At 34.9% G+C, this 18,301-nt stretch overlaps 1 protein-coding gene across 2 annotated transcripts in view; it reads left to right on the top strand.

Annotated features, from left to right (window-relative positions):
- Positions 1 to 18,301, top strand: part of NMNAT1 (nicotinamide nucleotide adenylyltransferase 1) — a 55,120-nt gene that overhangs the window by 22,938 nt on the left and 13,881 nt on the right. The window contains exon 2 of one of the 2 annotated variants that reach the window (XM_051988612.1): positions 1,555 to 1,643. The exons of the other annotated variant lie outside the window; for it this stretch is intronic. Within the exon in view, the coding sequence (XP_051844572.1) occupies positions 1,592 to 1,643 (52 nt within the window). The 5' untranslated portion in view covers positions 1,555 to 1,591. The remainder of the gene's footprint in view (positions 1 to 1,554; positions 1,644 to 18,301) is intronic. 2 annotated transcript variants of the gene reach the window in all.

The following is an 18,301-nucleotide window of genomic DNA, read 5'->3' as shown; positions in this document are numbered from 1 at the left end:
TGTGATGAGGCTGACTTGGCTTATTACAAACGGTTTCTTCAATGCAAAGGCATGTTATATTTCTGTTTCTGGGTCTGTATATATCTGCACATGCACACATATACACACATGCACACTCACACACACACATACACACACACACCCCCACAATATTTAGAAGTTAAAGTAACCCAGGAGATAGAATCAGCCTGTTTTGTTTCTTAATGTTAGTTCTGGGAAGAGAGAGAGCAGGACCTAAGAAATGACCTATTTGTTCCCTCTAGTTCAATATTCAATTAGAATGGTTGGGAACTTACCAGTGCTGAAAAAAGCAAAGATGATGTTAATCACCAAGTTGCAGAGGAGGGGCTGACTGCAGTAATGGGCAGATCTGGGCCTGGAAATCAACACCCCATATGACAATTTAATCCTCAAACCTGCAGGCTCAGCAGGGACTCAAGAGCTGCCATAGTGTTGCTTCCATCTGGAACTCTGGGCAGCTGGTTTTTTGGTTGTCCTCCCCCCACCACCACCATTAGTAAGGATGGAAATAGCCCACAAGTCATATTCAGAGGGTTATTTTATAGAAGTGAATTGCTTTAAATATGAGACATTACATAAGGGAATGCTGCTCTGTATTTCTAATTCAAGTTAATGTTATATTCTGATAGAGATTAACTTTTAGAGATTTTATTTTCTTTGCAACAGTAGGTAAGTAATAAGTGATAATATAACATAGTGGAAAGAGTGCTAGATTTGGAGATGGGGACCCGGGTTCAAGTCCCAGCCCTTCACAGATGTGGGTGACTTCTGGCTTCATTCCCTCATCTACAAATGAAGGGGTTGTTAGGTAGTGACTTCTCAAGTCCGTTCCACTTCTACACGAAGTCCACGAAGCCATGATCCCATCTTCTACAACTACAGGATCATGGATTGAAGCTGGAAGGGACATGAGAGAGCATTTCATCCAACTTCCTCATCTTACGGTTGGGGAGATTGAGGCTCAGAAGGTAAAATGACATGGGAAATAAATGGCTGAATGAAGTCCACATGCTCTAATTCTGGATCCAGAGCACTTTCTATCCCAACACTGCCTCCATAATAAGCAACCCCTGAACTCAGACTGGCATCTAAATGAGATAAGCCTTTTCTTCTATCTCAGTTTGGTCCCAGATCCAGTCTTTTTGAGTTCCCCCATTTACAGCAGGCACTTTCTTGATACCAAACAAAGTGTCAAGTGCATCAAATTGTTCCCATCTTCATTGATGTAGGGCCTCGTTGGCCCCTTGTGGCCTCATTCTCGTTTTCCAGCAGAAGATCTGTAGAGGGAGCTTTGTTCTGTCTGAGTGATTTTAGTTGGGTTGCCTTCAGCCTTTAGAGACCTTATGTTGCACTGGTAAGAACTAATCCCTAGGGGATGTATAACAATGCACTGCTCTTGAGGTCTCATTTTTTATGGCTTTGGATGCTCTTAAGAAGCAGACCTTGATCAGAAGTTACACCAGAATCCACTCTCTTCTAGCCCACCTAAACTTACATTAGAAATTTTGTATGAATCATTTTCTCTCTTCAAAGAGGTGACTAGATCTGATTGGAGCCAGGAGAAGAAACTATGGGACAGTTTGCAGCTAAATTATTTTCAAAGAAAAGCAGCTCTTCTACAGGTAAGGCAAGCTTTAGGTCTCTGCCTCTAGGTGCCCTGACTCCCACACACGGTAGTGTCAGCTGCAGAGGCTGGGAAAACACTTACCTGAACAAGATCCAGAAGTGAAGGAGCAGAGTGGCCAGTCCAGAGAGGAGTATGGTTACCTGGCTGAATACAGTTTGTTCATTATTTATTCAAGGGTAAAATTTCCCAGAAACCAGCCCTGGATTTTGTTACAAAGTAATGAACACAACATGAGAAACAGTTGGGGTGGTTCTTTGCAGGTTTGCCTCAATTCCATACTCATCATCCCATTGGACAAGTGTGGTTAACTGCCTGGAGAACAAAGCTGGACCGCCAGGACCCCCGAGGCAGGTTTGGGGTTGCCCATTTCTGTCCTGTCTGGCTTCAGATGACATAGTCATGTCATCTAAATCCTTTTCAATTGGAATGGGTTTTTTAGGGGAGTTGAGTAATATAAACTTTCTGTGACCCCCAACTTTTTTTTTTGATAATTTTACAAATGAATTATTTTTGATACATATGCCATGACTTACATATCCACATGTGGAGTGTGGACAGCTTGGCCCCAATATTTTAATTCAGCAATACTGGCATTGCTTTAAATATTTTCAGACCACCTCATTGGGAATTGATTTCTGAGTAAGTATATGAACCTTGAAACCTTAGACCCAAAACTGGCATCACCTAACTGGCATGCCTCCCTATTTTCCAGTCTTGGCTCTGAGACTTGGGTATCTGCAGAAATTAAATACACTTTCAAAGGAGCCACCATGGATATTCTGAATTATGTGTTGGAAGCCCTTACGGCAGACTGCTTGGAACGGGATAACCTTCATTTGGATGTCTTAAGTATTGCTCTCTTTGGAAAAAAACAAAAACAAAAACAATGAGGTTCTGCTTGAGTGATGCCTCCTAAACACAGATGCCTGTTGGGAACGTGCTGTGTTGAGCTGGACAAGTAGAGATTCTGGGCCCTTCTCTCTCCTCACACTTTTTGGCCTGGTCTTTAAATCAAAGTAATTTTTAATTGAGCAACTTGACTTGGCTTGTGCCTGAGAAAGAAATGACAGCTCTTCCATGTTTCGGCATGTTCTCCACCCTCTAGGCAAAAAGATACTTACAGCCTGAGCTGGGTGGGTCTGGGAAGCCCATGACTGAAATGGTAGGCTGTGTGCACCAGAGCAAAGTGAATCATGGCCGGGATGATCCTTGAAAACCTGTAAGAGCAAGGAGAAACCAAAGCTTTGGCAGTAAACCTTCAGGGTCAGGGGTTCTTATAAAGCTGGTGACATCTTGGCCCTTTAAATAGTCTGGTGAAGCCTGGGATCTCTTTCTGTGATTCATATTTCTAAATAAATATATGGGATTATAAGGGAAACCCATTGTGTTGAAATATAGGTATCAAAACAGTTTTCTTCTTTAAAAAAATAAAGTCATGGACCCAGGTAACTGTCTCTCATGCCTTACCTGTGCCTCTCCCGAAATGGGTAGAAATCCTTGTCCCCTGAGCCCTTCCTGGTCTTCAGTTTTGGGGGCAGATGGAGGCTTCCCACTGTGTGGTTTCTGCTCTTCCAGGCCGGCTGTGCTTCTCAGTGGCTCCTGTTTGAGAATAGTGATGGAAGCTTGTGACAGGCAGGGCTGGAGTATTCCTGGCTCAGGTGACAGTAGTCAGCTCATCCCCCACTCCCAGGTTCCTTTAGGAGTACAGTCAGCTGTCAATAGGCAAATAAATGATGCAGTTCTTTTTGCCCAAAAATGTGTGGTCCATGACTTGATGTCTATTGGAGCCACAGGCAGACAATTGGCCGTAGTCTTCTCCAGTAAGCTTGATTTAATGGCATTCATTTCTTTTCCAGTGGAAATTGGACTAGCATTGTTTATATGAAGAGGTCTAGAAACAAAAATAAGTGTCCGTCAGTTGTAGATTGGGTAAAAAAGAAATTGGTGTGTAATTCCATATTGTTATGTAGAAATAAATGTTGATGGTGAATATTTCAGAGAAACTTGGGAAGATTTATGAATCTGTATAGAGTGAAGTAAGTAGAACAGTGTGGCCAATGATAAACAACAACAGACATGAAATAATCACAAAAGAGAAAAGGATTAATTCTAAGCGAGCAAAAACCAATCGTGGTGCCAGAGAAGAGATAAGGGAACACTTCTGTCCTCACATTAGAAATGGCAAGTGGGAACAGTGTGCTCCATATGTTGTCAGATGGGGTCACTGCATGGGGTGTTATTTTCTTTGTTTAAATTGGAGAATTTAGTCTAAAAGAGAGTAGGAGGGCAGGATATCTCCAGAAATGGCTACAATATAAAACAAAACAAAAAACATTTCAGGAAGGACGTTAGGAAAATGGTAATGAGACACACACAGCAGTGGGGTGGATTTTAGACATAGCTAAAGGAAGCAAAATAGTTAATATGCAAATCTTTGGGAAAAGGTTCAGTGTTGGGGCTTGTTTGGATAGAATATATCTTACTGATTTGGGAATTTGAAGCTAAATAAGATACTGATCAGATAGGGTAGATTTAAAGCTAAAGCATCTTGGAAGTCATCTCACCTAACCCTTCTATTTTACAAAGACTGAGACCTAGAGAAGTTGTGGCAAAGTAGCATGATTGACTAAACAATTGATAGATCGATAACATTAAATCCTTACTATGTACTAGGCTCTTTCTTAAACACTGGGAATGTTTGTCCCCAAAGAGGACACTTTTTTTTATTAAAGCTTTTTATTTTTAAAACATATGCATAGATAGTTTGCAACATTCATCCTTGCAAAACCTTGTGTTCCAAATTTTTTCCTTTCCTTCCCCAAACCTCTTCCCTAAATAACAAGTAATCCAATATATGTTAAATATGGACAATTCTTCTATCTATATTTTCACAATTATGATGCACAAGAACAATCAGATCAAAAAGGGAAAAAAAAAGAAAAGAAAAGAAAATGCAAACAACAAAAAGAATGGAAATACTATGTTGTGTTACATACTCCGTCCCCACAACTCTCTCTCTGGGTGTAGATGGCTCTTTTCATTATAAGATCATTGAAACTATTCTGAATCGCCTCATTGTAGAAAAGAGCCACATCCATCAGAATTGATCATTATATAATCTTGCTGTTGCCATGAATAATAATGATCTGATTTTGCTCACTTTACTCAGTATCAGTTCATGCAAGTCTCTCTAGCCTTCTCTGAAATCCTCCTGTTGTTTCTTACAGAACAATAATATTCCACAACATTCATATACCATAACTTATTCAGACATTCTCCAACTGATGAACATCCACACAGTTTCCATTTTCTTGCCACTACAAAAAGGGCTGCCACATACATTTTTACACATATACATTCTCTTTTTTTAAGAAAATGTATTGAGTACACATTCTAATGGCATATGTGGCAGGATATCTGGGAGGTGGTATGAAGACCTACCAGCATGATCAGGCAGGTGTCGATCTCCTGTAGAGAGCCACGATGGAGGAACAGGTCCAAGTTGAGGGAATGTGGCACAATGGGCTTAAAATTGGCCAGGCAAAATAAGGGACTGTATCTAATTCCAGCATTTTTCCTGATGTCACAGTTGTGAGAGTGTCTTCAGAGAACATTCTAGAAAACCTTGGTTTTTCTAGTTCTGATTGACATTTTATTAGGAAAACCCAAAAAAAGAATAGAGAAAAATCTGAAACCTTATTATATAGACTGTTCTTAGCAGTAATAATATTTTTTGGGGAAAAGCATAAAATGCTCCACAGTTAAAAGCTTCTGGGGGAAAAAAGACAGGAAAGCAGGATTGAAAAAGGTCTCATTGCACATGGCAACAGCATTATTATATGATGATCAGTTCTGATGGACATGGCTTTTAACAACAATGAGATGATTGAGGCCAGTTCCAATGATCTTGTGATAAAGAGAACCATCTACATCCAGAGAGAGGACTATGGGAAATGAGTCTGGATCACAACATAGCATTTTTACTCTTTTTGTTGTTTACTTGCATTTTGGTTTTTTCTCATTTTTTTCCCTTTTTGGTTTGACTTCTTATATAACAATATTATTGTATAAAGATATATATATATATAATTGGATTTAATATATATCTTAACATGTTTAACATATTGGCTCACTTGCCATCTAGGGGAGGAAATGGGAGGAAAGAGGAAAATTTGGAAAACAAGGTTTTGCAAGAATCAATGTTGAAAAATTATCCATGCATATGTTTTGAAAATAAAAAGCTTAAAAAAAAAATAACTTGCCCGTCACACAGCTAATAAATTTAAATAGTCATATAATTAAAAAAAAGAAAAAGAAAAGAAAGAGGTCTCATTGATTTCTGCCCACATCCCAGTATGTTTTAGACCACACCCTGTATGGCACAGGAAAATTCTTCAAGTAAAGGAAGACTTGGATTCAAATTTGGCCTCTGGAATTTATATTATTTGTGCCATTGTGTTATTAGCCTCTGTGCTTTAATGGTCAGTAAACACAATGATGTAAGTGAAATTCTTTGAAAACTTAAAAGTGCTGTGTAAATGACACCCATCGTTTTCGTGTACCTTGGTATCTTCAGAGCCCCATGAACTTTTCTTGGCATTGTAGGTAAAAAGCAAGACTGGTGGTCAGGAAGGCTCAGGCTCATAGTGTCATAGGTCTGATTCTGGGAGAGATCTTTGGGGCCTGTTAGCAAATTTCCCCATTTGACAGTTTAGGAGCTCAGAGCTCAAGGAGAGTTGGTAGATCAGTAAGAAAGCAAGTGTGTCTCATAGGTGGCATTGAAGATTGGTTCAGTCTTTATAAATACATTATACATATTACACAGAAAGTGAATGGTAGGCTTCAATGTGCATTCAGACTCCATCAGTTCTTTCTCTGGAGATGGATAGCATTTTATGTCAATCTCCTTTCGATTGTCTTATATCAATATATATCATTATACAGTTTTCCTGTTGCTGTATACAATGTTCTCCTGACTTTTTTTTTTTAACTTTACTTTTATATAAGTCTTTCCAGGTTTTTCTGAAATTAGGCTGTTAATTTTTTATACCACAAAAAAAATTCAATTACAATCATATACTACAACTTATTCAGCCATTTCCAGTTGGTGGTCATTCCCTCAATTTCCAGGGTTTTTTGCCACTACAAAAAGAGCTGCTGTAACTATAGATCCTTCCCTCCTCTCTCTCTCTCTCTCTCTCTCTCTCTCTCTCTTTTTTTTTTTTGGTTAATTATTTTTGGGATACAGACCTAAATAGTGGTATTGCAAATATTCAAATTGATCTCATTTTCAAAATGAGATATTCAAAAGATATGTACAATTCAAAGACCTTTGGACAGAGTTTCAAATTGCTCTCCAGAATGGTTGGATCAGTTCAAAACTCCACCAACAGTACATTAGTGTCCTAGTTTTCCCAATTGCTCATCAATAATATTTTCCTTTGTTTTGTTAACCAATCTGATATATAAGAGGTGGTACCCCATCATTTTAATTTGCACTTCTCTAATCAATAGTTTAGAGCATTTTTTATATGAGTGTAGGTAATTTTGAATTCTTCATCTGAAATATGCCTCTTCATATCCTTTGACCATTTATCAATTGGGGAATGACATGTAGTATTATAAGTTTGACTCAGTTCTCAGTCTATTTAAAAATGAGACTTTGACCAAGGGACCCACATATGCAAAAATGTTTGTGACAGCCCTTTTTGTAGGGGCAGAAAACTGGAAACTAGGTGGATGTCCATCAGTTGGAGAATGGCTGAATAAGTTATGGTATATGAATATTATGAAATATTATTGTTCTGTAAGAAATGACCATCAGGAGAATTTCAGAGAGGCCTGGAGAGGCTTATATGAACTGATGCTGAGTGAAGTGAGCAGAACCAGATCATCATACATGGCAATAGCAAGATTATATGATGGATCAATTCTCATCAACAATGAGGTGATTCAGACCAATTCCAAGAGTCTTGTGATGAAGAAAGCCATCTGCACTGAGAGAGGACAGTTGGGGACTGAATATGGACCATAACATAGTATTTTTACTCTTTTTGTTGTTGTTTACTTGCATTTTATTTTTTCTCCTTTTTTTTCCTTTTTTGATCTGATTTTTCTTGTGCAGCATGATATTTAGGGAAATACGCATAGAGGAATGTCACATTTTTGACATATATTGGATCACTTGCCCATTTGGGGGGAAAGTGAGGGGAAAATTTAGAACACAAGGTTGTAGAGGTGAATGTCAAAAATTATCCATGTATATATTTTGAAAATAAAAAGCTTTAATTTTTTTTTTAAAGCTAGTTAAGTTAATCTTAGAGAGAGAGAGAGAGAGAGAGAGAAATAAAGCCGTTATCAGGGATACTTTCTGTGAAAATTCTTTCCCAACTTTTTGCTTTCTTTCCAATTTTGGTTGCATTGCTTTTGATTACATAAAATCTTTTAGATTTTAATGTAATATAATCAAAATTGTCTATTTTATATCTAGTAATGTAGTAGTAAATCTCTTGTCTCCTGTTTAGTCAAAAATTCCTCCCTTCTCTGTAGATCTGACAAATTAATTTCTTGCTCTCCTCATTTGCTTATGTTATAATATGACCTTTATGTTCAGATCATGTACCCATTATGATTTTATCTTGGTACATAGTATAAGGTATTGACTATAACTGGTTTCTGCCATTCTCTCTTCTAATTTTCCTAGCAGTTTTTATCAAATAGTAGGTTTTTGTTCCAGGAACTGGGGTCTTTGGGTTTATCAAACACTAGATTATCATATATATTACTGTATATTATGTACCTATTTCACTGATCCACCAGTCTGTTTCTTAGCTTGTACCAGAAAATTTTGATAATTGCTGTTTTATTATATAGTTTGAGATGTGGTGTGGCAAGATCTCTTTCCTTCACATTTGTTTTTATTAATTCCCTTGTTGTCTTTGACTTTTTATTCTTCCCTATGAATTTTGTTATGATTTCTTCTCACACCATAAGATAATTTCCTAGTAGTTTGGTATGTCACTGAATAAATTAATTTAGGTAGAATTGTTATCTTTATTATAGTGAGTTAACTTATTCATGAGCAATTAATAGTTTCTCATTTGTTTAGGTCTGACTTTATTTGTATGAAAAGTATTGGTAATTGTTTTCATATTATTTCTGGTTTTGTCTTGGAAAGTATTTTAAATTGTCTACAGTTATTTTATAAGGAATTTCTCTTTCTCTTTTTTGCTGTTGGACTTTGTTGATAATATAAAGAAATGCTGATGATTTAATTTATCCTGTATCTTTCCTAAAGATGTCAATTATTTCAACTAATTTTTTTTTAGTTCATTCTCTAGGATTTTCTAAGTATATCATCTGCAAAGAGTGATAAGTTTTGTTTGTTCACTGCTTTCTTTAATTCCTTCAATTTCTTTTTCATCTCTTACTGCTATAGCTAACATCTCTTGTATAATATTGAGTGATAGTGGGCATCCTTGCTTTAACTATGATCTTAAAGGGAAGGTTTTTAGCTTTAGCTGATGGTTTTAGATGGATAATATTTATCATTTTAAGAAAAGCTTCATTTATTCCTGTGTTCTTTAGGATTTCTAATAGAAATGGTTGTTATGTTTTGTCAAAAGCTTTTTCTGTAATTGGTGAGATACTCATTATTCTGTTGGTTTTGTAATTAATATGATCATTATGCTAATAGTTTACTTAAGCTGGTATAAATTCCACGTGGTCATAGTATATAGTCCTTGTAATAAATTGCTGTAATCTCTTTGTTAGTATTTTATTTAAAACTTTTGCATCAATATTCAGTAGAGAAATTGGTTTATAGTTTTCCTTATCTGTTTTGGCTCTTCCTGGTTTAGGTATCAGCACTATATTTGTGTTGTAAAAGGAATTTGGTAGACTCCTTCTTTGCCTATTTCCCCATATAATTTATATAATATTAGAATTATTATTTTTTTTAATGTTTGGTAGAATTTACTTGTGAATCCATCTGACTCAGGAAAATTTTTTTTTTAGCGAGTTTGTTAATGGTTCAATTTCTTTTTCTAAAATAGGATTAAGCTTTTTTAGTTTAGAGTGGGCAGGAGAAGGAGTTCTTGAAGCCTCACCATGTTGCCCAAGGATGATAAGAAGAAAAAAAGATGCTGGCAAGTCTGCCAAGAAGGACAGGATCCTATGAACAAGTCTTGGAGCAAAGCTAAGAAGAGACAATCTCAACAATCTAGTTCTCATTGACAAATCAACAAATGGCAAACTCTGCAAGAATGTCCCCAACTATAAATTATTCCTGTAGCAGTCTCAGAGAGACTGAAAATCCATAGTTCTCTAGCCCAAGTAGCCCTCTAGGAGCTATTCAGTAAGGGTGTGATTAAGCTAGTTTCCAAACACAGAGCACAAGTGATAAGAACATTAAGGGTAGAGATGTTCCAGTTGCTGAAAATGCATGAAATGTTTCAACATTTTTATGTATATTTTCAAAAACTAAAAGAAAAATGGTATCAAGTATTCTATTTCCTCTTATCTTAATCTAGGCAGTTTATATTTTTTTAAGTATTCATCCTTTTCTCTTAGATTGTCCGATTTATTGGTATATAATTGGGCAAAATAGTTCCTGATTATTGTTTCAGTCACCTCTTCATTGGTGGTGAATTCATCCATCAGATTTTTGATGTTAGTAATTTAGTTTTCTTAATTCTTTTTTATTTTATTTTTTATTAAAGCTTTTTGTTTTTCAAAACATATGCATAGACAATTCTTCAACATTAGCCCTTTCAAAACCTTGTGTTCCAATTTTCCCTCCTTTTCCCTATGAAAGTAGTTAAATACATATTAAATATAGTAGAAATATATGTTAAATCTAATGTATGCATACATATTTACACAATTATTGTGCTTCATAAGAAAAATCAAATCAAACCAGTAAAAAAAAAAAAAAAGAAGAAGAAATATAAAACACAAGCAAGCAACAACAAAAAGAGTGAAAATGCTATATTGTGAACCACGTTCAGTTTCCATAGTCCTCTCTCTGGGTGTAAATGGCTCTCTTCATCATGGAACAATTGGAACAGGTTTGAATCATTTCATTGTTGAAGAGATCCATCAGAATTGATCATCGTATAATCTTGTTATTGCCATGTATAATGATCTCCTAGTTCATGTAAGTCTCTCCAGGCCTCTCTAAAATCATCCTGCTGATTATTTCTTAATGTTCCTTACAGAACCACAATATTCCATAATATTCATATATCATAATTTATTCAGCCATTCTCCGATTGATGGGCATCCATTCAGTTTCCAGTTTCTTGACACTACAAAAATGGCTGCCCCAAACATGTTTGCACATGTGGTTCTCTTTCTTTCCTTTAAGATCTCTTTGGAATAAAAACCCAATAGAAAAACTGCTGGATCAAAGGGTATGCACAATTTGATAACTTTTTGAGGATAGTTCTAAATTGCTCCACAATGATTGGATTCATTCACAGCTCCATCTACAATGTATTAGTGTCCCACTTTTCCCACATCCCCTCCAGTATTCATCATCATTTCTTCCTGTAATCTTAGCCACTCTGAGAGGTGTGTAGTGGTATCTCAGTTCTCTGATCAGTAGTGATTTAGAGCACCTTTTCATATATTAGAAATAGTTTCAATTTCATCATCTGAAAATTCTGTTCATATCCTTTGACCATTTATCAATTAGAGAATGGCTTGAATTCTTATAAATTTGAGTCAGTTCTCTATATATTTTAGAAATGAGGCCTTTATCAGAACCTTTCAGTGTAAAAATGTTTTCCCAGTTTATTGCTTCCCTTTTAATCTTGTCTGCATTAGTTTTGTTTGTACAAAAACCTTTTAACTTAATATAATCAAAATTATCTATTTTGGGATCAATAGTGATCTCTACTTCTTTGGTCACAAATTCTTTTCGCCTCCACAGATCTGACAGGTAAACTATCCTATGTTATTCTAATTTGTTTATAATATCATTATGTCTAGATCATGAACCCATTTTGACCTTATCTTGGTATATGGTGTTAGTTGTAGATTAGTACCTAGTTTCTCCCATACTAGTTTCCAATTTTCCCAGAAGTTTTTGTCAAATTGTGAATTCTTACCCCAAAAGCTGAGGTCTTTGGGTTTGTCAAACATTAGATTACTATAGTCATTGACGTATTTTATCCTGTGAACCTAACCTATTCCACTGATTAACTAGTCTTTTTCTTAGCCAGTACCAAATGGTTTTGGTGACTGCTGTATAATATAGTTTTAGATCTGGTACAGGTAGGCCACCTTCATTTGCTTTTTTTTTTTTTTTTAATTAATTCTCTTGAAATTCTCAACCTTTTATTCTTCCAGATGAATTTTGTTGTTATTTTTTCTAGGTCAATAAAATAATTTCTTGGAAGTTTGATTGGTATAGCTCTAAATAAGTATATTAGTTTAGATAGTGTTGTCATCTTTATTATGTTCCTTTGACCTAACCAAGAGCACTTGAGATTTTTCCAGTTGTATAGATCTGTGTGGAATTATTTATTTGTATGGAAAGTGTTTTGTAGTTTTGCTCATATAGTTCCTGGCTTTCCCTTGACAGATAGATTCCCAAATATTTTGTACCATTGACAGTTATTTTAAATGGAATTTCTCTTTGTATCGCTTGCTGCTGGATTTTGTTAGTGATGTATAAAACGCTGATGATTTATGTGGATTAATCTTGTATTCTTTGCTTTGTTAAAGTTGTGGATTATTTTAAATAGATTTTTAGTTGATTCTCTAAGTTCTGTAAGTATATCATCATATCATCTGCAAAGAGTGATAATTTGGTTTCCTCATTACCTACTCTAATTCCTTAATCTCTTTTTCTTCTTTTATTGCCAAAGCTAGCATTTCTAATTCAATATTGAATAGTAATGTGGATAGTAGGCAACCTTGTTTCACCCCTGATGTTATTGGGAGTGGCTCCAGTTTATCCCCATTACATATGATGTTTGCTGATGGTTTTAAATAGATGCTGTTGAGTATTTTAAGGAAAAGTCAATTTATTCCTATACTCTTTAGTGTTTTTAATAGTATTTGCCTCAAATGCTTTTTCTGCATTTCTTGAGATAATCATATGGTTTTTGTTAATTTGATTATTGATATAGTCAATTATGCAAATAGTTTTCCTAATATTGAACCAGCCCTGTATTCCTCGTATAAATCCTACTTGGTCGTGATATATTATCCTAGGGATGACTTTTTGTAATCTCTTTGCTAATATTTTGTTTAAGATTTTTGCATCAATATTCATTAGGGAAATTGGTCTTTAATTTCCTTTCTTTGTTTTCATCCTGCCTGTTTTAGGTATCAGTACCATGTTTGTGTCATAAAAGGAATTTGGTCGGAGTCCTTCTTTCTGTATTTTTTCAAATAGTTTATATAGTAATGAGTTAATTGTTCTTTAAATGTATGGTAGAATTCACATACAAATCCATCTGGCCCTGGAGATTTTTTCTCAGGGAGTTGATTAATAGCTTGTTCTACTTCTTTTTCTAAAATGGGACTATTTAAGTAATTTATTTCCTTCTTTGTTAATCTGGGAAATCTATATTTTTGTAGTTATTCCTCCATTTCACTTACATTATCAAATTTATTGGCATAAAGTTGGGCAAAATAACTCCTAATTATTGTTCTAAATTCCTCTTCATTGGTGGAAAGTTCTCCCTTTTTATTTTTGAAACTTGTTTCAAATTTGATTTTCCTCTTTCCTTTTTCTAATCAAATGAACTAAAGGTTTATCTATTTTGTTGGTTTTTTTCCATAAAGCCAACTCTTAGTTTTATTAATTAAATAGTTTTTTTACTTTAAATTTTATTAATCTCTCTTTTTATTTTTAGAATTTCAAGTTTGGCATTTGATTGGGGGGGGGGTTAATTTGTTCTTTTTCTAGCTTTTTTAGTTGCAAGCCCAATTCATTGATCTCTTCTTTCTCTTATTTTATCAAATAAGCATCTAGAGATATAAAATTTCCCCTTATTTGCTTTGGCTGCATCCCACAAATTTTGGTATGTTGACTCATTATTGTCATTCTCTTGGATGAAGTTATTGTGTCTTTGATTTGCTGTTTCACTTACTCATTCTTTAGGATGAGATTATTTAGTTTCCAATTACTTTTTAGTCTATTTTCCCCTGACCTTTTATTGAATGTAATTTTTATTGCTTCGTGATCTGAAAAAAATGCATTTACTATTTCTGCCTTTCTGCATTTGATTTTGAGGTCTTTACGTCCTAAAATATGGTCAGTTTTTGTATAGGTTCCAAGTAGAAAGTGTATTCCTTTCTGTCTCCATTCAATTTTCTCCACAGATTTATCATACCTCGCTTTTTTAGTGTTTTATTTACCTCCTTAACTTCTTTCTTATTTATTTTGTGGTTTGATTTATTTAGTTCTGAGAGAGCAAGGTTGAGATTTCTCACTATTATAGTTTTGCTATCTATTTCTTTTTGCAGCTCTCTTAACTTCTCCTTTAGGAATTTCCATGCTATATCACTTAGTGCATATATGTTTAGTATTATTATTGCTTCATTTTTTATGGCACTCTTTAGCAAGATATAGTTTCCTTCCTCATCTCTTTTAATTAGATCAATTTTTGCTTTTGCTTGATCTGAGATCAGGATACCCCTGCTTTCTTTACTTCATCTGAAGCATAACAGATTCTGTTCCAGCCTTTTACTCTGTATCATTGTGTTTTAAATGTGTTTCTTGTAAACAACATATTGTAGGATTCTGGCTTTTAATCCAGTCTTCTATCTGCTTCTGCTTAATGGGAGAGTTCGCCCCATTCACATTTATAGTTAAAATTGCCAATTATGTATTTCCTGCCATCTTTTTTACGCCAAATTATACTTTTCTCTTTCCTTTCCCCCTTTCCCTCCTCCCCAGTATTTTACTTATGAGCACCATTTGCCTCAAGCAGCCTTCCCTATTTATAGTTAGTCCCTCTCCCTTTTTTATACCTTTCCCCTACTATTACTTTTTTCTCTTCTATTTAACCTATCCCTTCCCTTTTCACCTTCCCCTCCCACTTTTCTATAAAGTGTGAGAAGTTTCTCTGTGAAATCAAATATGTCAAATATTCTTTCTTTAAGCCAAATCTGATGAGAGTAAGATTCACACAGTGTTCATCCCCCTCCCTTCTTTCCTTCAATTATAATAGGTTTTCTTTGCCTCTTCATGAGATGTAATATCCCTCATTTTACCTCCACTTTCTCCTTTTTCCAATACAATCCCCTTTCCACCTCTAGTTTCTTTTTTACATTATGACAGTAAAATCAAATTATACATGCACTCTCTATGTATACCCATAACAGAAATACAGTTCTCAAGAGTTCTTTTTACCTTTTTATGCTCCACTTGAGTTCTATATTTGGATATCACATTTTTTGTTTAGCTCTGATCTTTTCATCAGAAATGAATGGAATTTCGTTGAATGTTCATCTTCTTCCCTGAAAGAAAATGTTCAGTTTAGCTGGGTAGTTTATTCTTGACTGTATTTCAAGTTCCTTTGCCTTTCAGAATATCAGATTCAGGCCCTTTGATCCTTTAAGGTGGAAGCTGCTAGGTCTTAGATAATCCTTATTGTGTCTCCTTGGTATTTGAAGTGTTTTTTTTTTCTGGCTGCTTGTAATATTTTTTCCTTGGCCTGATAGTTCTGAAATTTAGCCATGATATTCCTTGGAGTTTTACTTTTGGGATCTCTTTCAGGAGGTATTTGATGAATTCTTTTAGTAGCTCTTTTACCTTCTAATTCTATGACTTCAGGGCAATTTTCTTTAATAATTTCCTGAAAAATAGTATCTAGGCTCCTTTTTTCATCATGGTTTTCAGGAAGTCCAAGAATCCTTAGATTGTCTCTCCTAGATCTATTTTCCAGGTCCATTGTTTTCCTAAGTAGAGAAATTTTACATTTTCTTCTATTTTTTATTTTTCTTTTTTGTTTTTTTGTTTTGCTTGACTGATTCTTGGATGTCTCATTGAGTCATTTGTTTCCATTTTGTTCAGTTCTGACTTTTAGTGAATTATTTTCTTCATTGACTTTTTTTACTTCTTTTTGTATTTGTCCAATTGAATTTTTAAATAAGTTGTTTTGTTCTATGGATTTTTTCCATTTCACAAATTCTGTTTTCCAGTGAGTTGTTTTCTTTTTCCATTTTGTCAAATCTATCTTTTAATGAGTTATATGCTTTTCCCATTTCACTAGATCTATTTTGTAGCGAACTTTTCTTCAGATAATTTCTGTATGGCCTTTTCCAAACTTCTTGCAAAGTTTTCATTTTCTTTCCCCATTTTTCTTCTAGCTCTCTTTTAAGACCTTTTTAATTTCTTCTATGAGAGCCTTGTATGATGCAGACCAATTTATATCCTGCTTTGGGTCTTCATCTGGAGACAATCTGGTTTTAGTCTCCTCAGAGTTTGAAATCTGTTCTTCTCTTTCACCATAAAAACTATCTATGGTCAGGGTTCTTTTTGCTTTTTTACTCATTTTTTTTTAAAGTTGAGATGTGCTTTTAGGGCAAGGGAGAACGGGACCTTGGAACAGGGTGAGCTAACTGAGCCACCCCAATGGGGTGAACATCTGTGTCCAAGCTTCCTTTACAAGCAGTTTTGTTGTGCTGGGTCATTGCTGGCTGGGGTGGGCGTGGCCAGGTCCTGTGAAATTCTGGCCTTTAGGGGTTCACTATTTACCTTTTGTGTTTGTATTGGATGTTTTATAACTTCTCTGCTGATCTACTAGTTTGCAACCAGGGCAGAGTAGCCAACTCTGCTGTAGATTCCTCTCTGTAAATTTTCCAGCCTGTGGAGTCCTCACTGCCCCAGGTCTATGCGCTCCTTGCATTGGTGTCTATGTTTAGACTGCTTGTGCTTAGCCTGAATCCCTCCATAAAACAGACCTTTTCTAGAGAGCTTCAAAATTATCTTCTGCTGGTAATTTGTTACATTGTGGATTCTGCCAGTCCAGAACTAATTCAGAGACTGGATTTGCTAATTAATTTGAGGGATGTGGGGCGAGGTCAGAAAAAACTGTCTGTCCTCTCCACCATCTTGGCTCCATCCCTCTTTCTTTTTAAAATCAAATTAACCAGCTGTTTATTTATTTTATTGTTTATTTCTAAATAAAATCAGCTTTTAGTTTTATGTATTGGTTCAGTGGTTTTCTTTTACTTTTACTCAAGTCTCCTTTGATTTCAAGATTTCCAATTTGGATTTTAATTTGGGATTTTTAATCTGTTCTTTTTCTAGTTTTTTTTAATTGTATACCCAATTTGTTGATCTGCTTTTCTCTCTTTAATCACCATAAGTGTTTAGAGATATGAAATTTCCCCAAAGTACTACTTTGGCTGCATCCCATAAATTTTGGTATGTCATTGCTTTGTTGTCATTCCCTTTAATGAAATTATTGTTTCTAATATTTGTTTTTTGGCCCATTCATTCTTTAGGACTAGATTATTTAGTTTCTAATTTATTTTTTAATCTATCTTCCATGACCCTTTATTAAATGTAGTTTTTATTTCATTATGATCTGAAAAGGATGCATTTAATATTTCTGCCTTTCTGCATTTGATTGTGAGGTTTTTATGCCCTAATACAAAGTTAATGTTTGTGTAGGTGCCATGCACCGCTGGAAAAAAAAAAAAAGCATATTTCTTTCTATTCCCATTTAGTTTTCTGCAGAAGTCTGTCAACTATAGCTTTTCTAAAATTTTGTTCTTAACTTTTTTCTTTTTTATTTTGTAGCTAAATTTAACTAGTTTTAAAAGGGGGAAATTAAGGTCCCACATTAGTATAATTTTATTGTTTGGTTCCTTCTAAAACTAATTTATTTTCTCCATTAAGAAATTTGGATGCTATTCCATTTAGTGCATATATGTTTAGTATTGCTGTTACTTTGCTGTCTATGGTACCTTTTAGTAAGACGTAGTTTTTCTTCCTTAGATCTTTTTGTTCCATTTTTGCTTTTGCTTTATCTGAAATCATGTTTATTTTATTTTATTTTACTTCAGCAGAAGCATAATATATTCTGCTCCAGCCTTTTACCTTTACTCCCTATGTGTCTTTCTGTTTTAAATGTGTTTTTGGTAAACAAAATTTTTTGAACCCCTTTCACATTCACAGATTACTAATTTATTGTTTATTTCCCCCCATTCTGTTTTGCTCTATTTATACTTTTCTATCTCTGTCTTTGTTTCTCTCTCTGTTTCTGCCTCTTTCTGAGTCTCTGTCTATCCTTCCTTCCTTCCCCACCCCTCTCCCTTTCCCGAAACTCTCTTTCTCTTTTCACCTCTTCTCTCTTTACCATTGTTATACCTCTGATCACCACCTTCCTCAATCTGCCCTCCCTTCTCTCAACTTCCTTGTCATGTCCCCTTCCTATCTTTCCTTCCACTATAATAGGATGGAAGCAGAGTATTTTCACCTTTTTGTTGTTGATGATGCTGTTTGTTGGTTCCTTTCTTTTTTCTTTTTTTTTTCTTTTTGATCTAAAAGATCTTGCACAGCCTGGTGAATATGGAAATATGTTTAGAAAAATTGCATATATTTAATCTATATCCAACTGCTTGCTGTTTAGAGGAGAGAAAAAAATTTGGAACACAAGGTTTTGCAAAGATGAATATTGAAAA

The sequence above is a fragment of the Antechinus flavipes genome, chromosome 3 (assembly GCF_016432865.1).
Source record: "Antechinus flavipes isolate AdamAnt ecotype Samford, QLD, Australia chromosome 3, AdamAnt_v2, whole genome shotgun sequence".
Classification (NCBI taxonomy): domain Eukaryota; kingdom Metazoa; phylum Chordata; class Mammalia; order Dasyuromorphia; family Dasyuridae; genus Antechinus; species Antechinus flavipes.
This window is presented reverse-complemented; position numbering and strand designations above follow the sequence as displayed.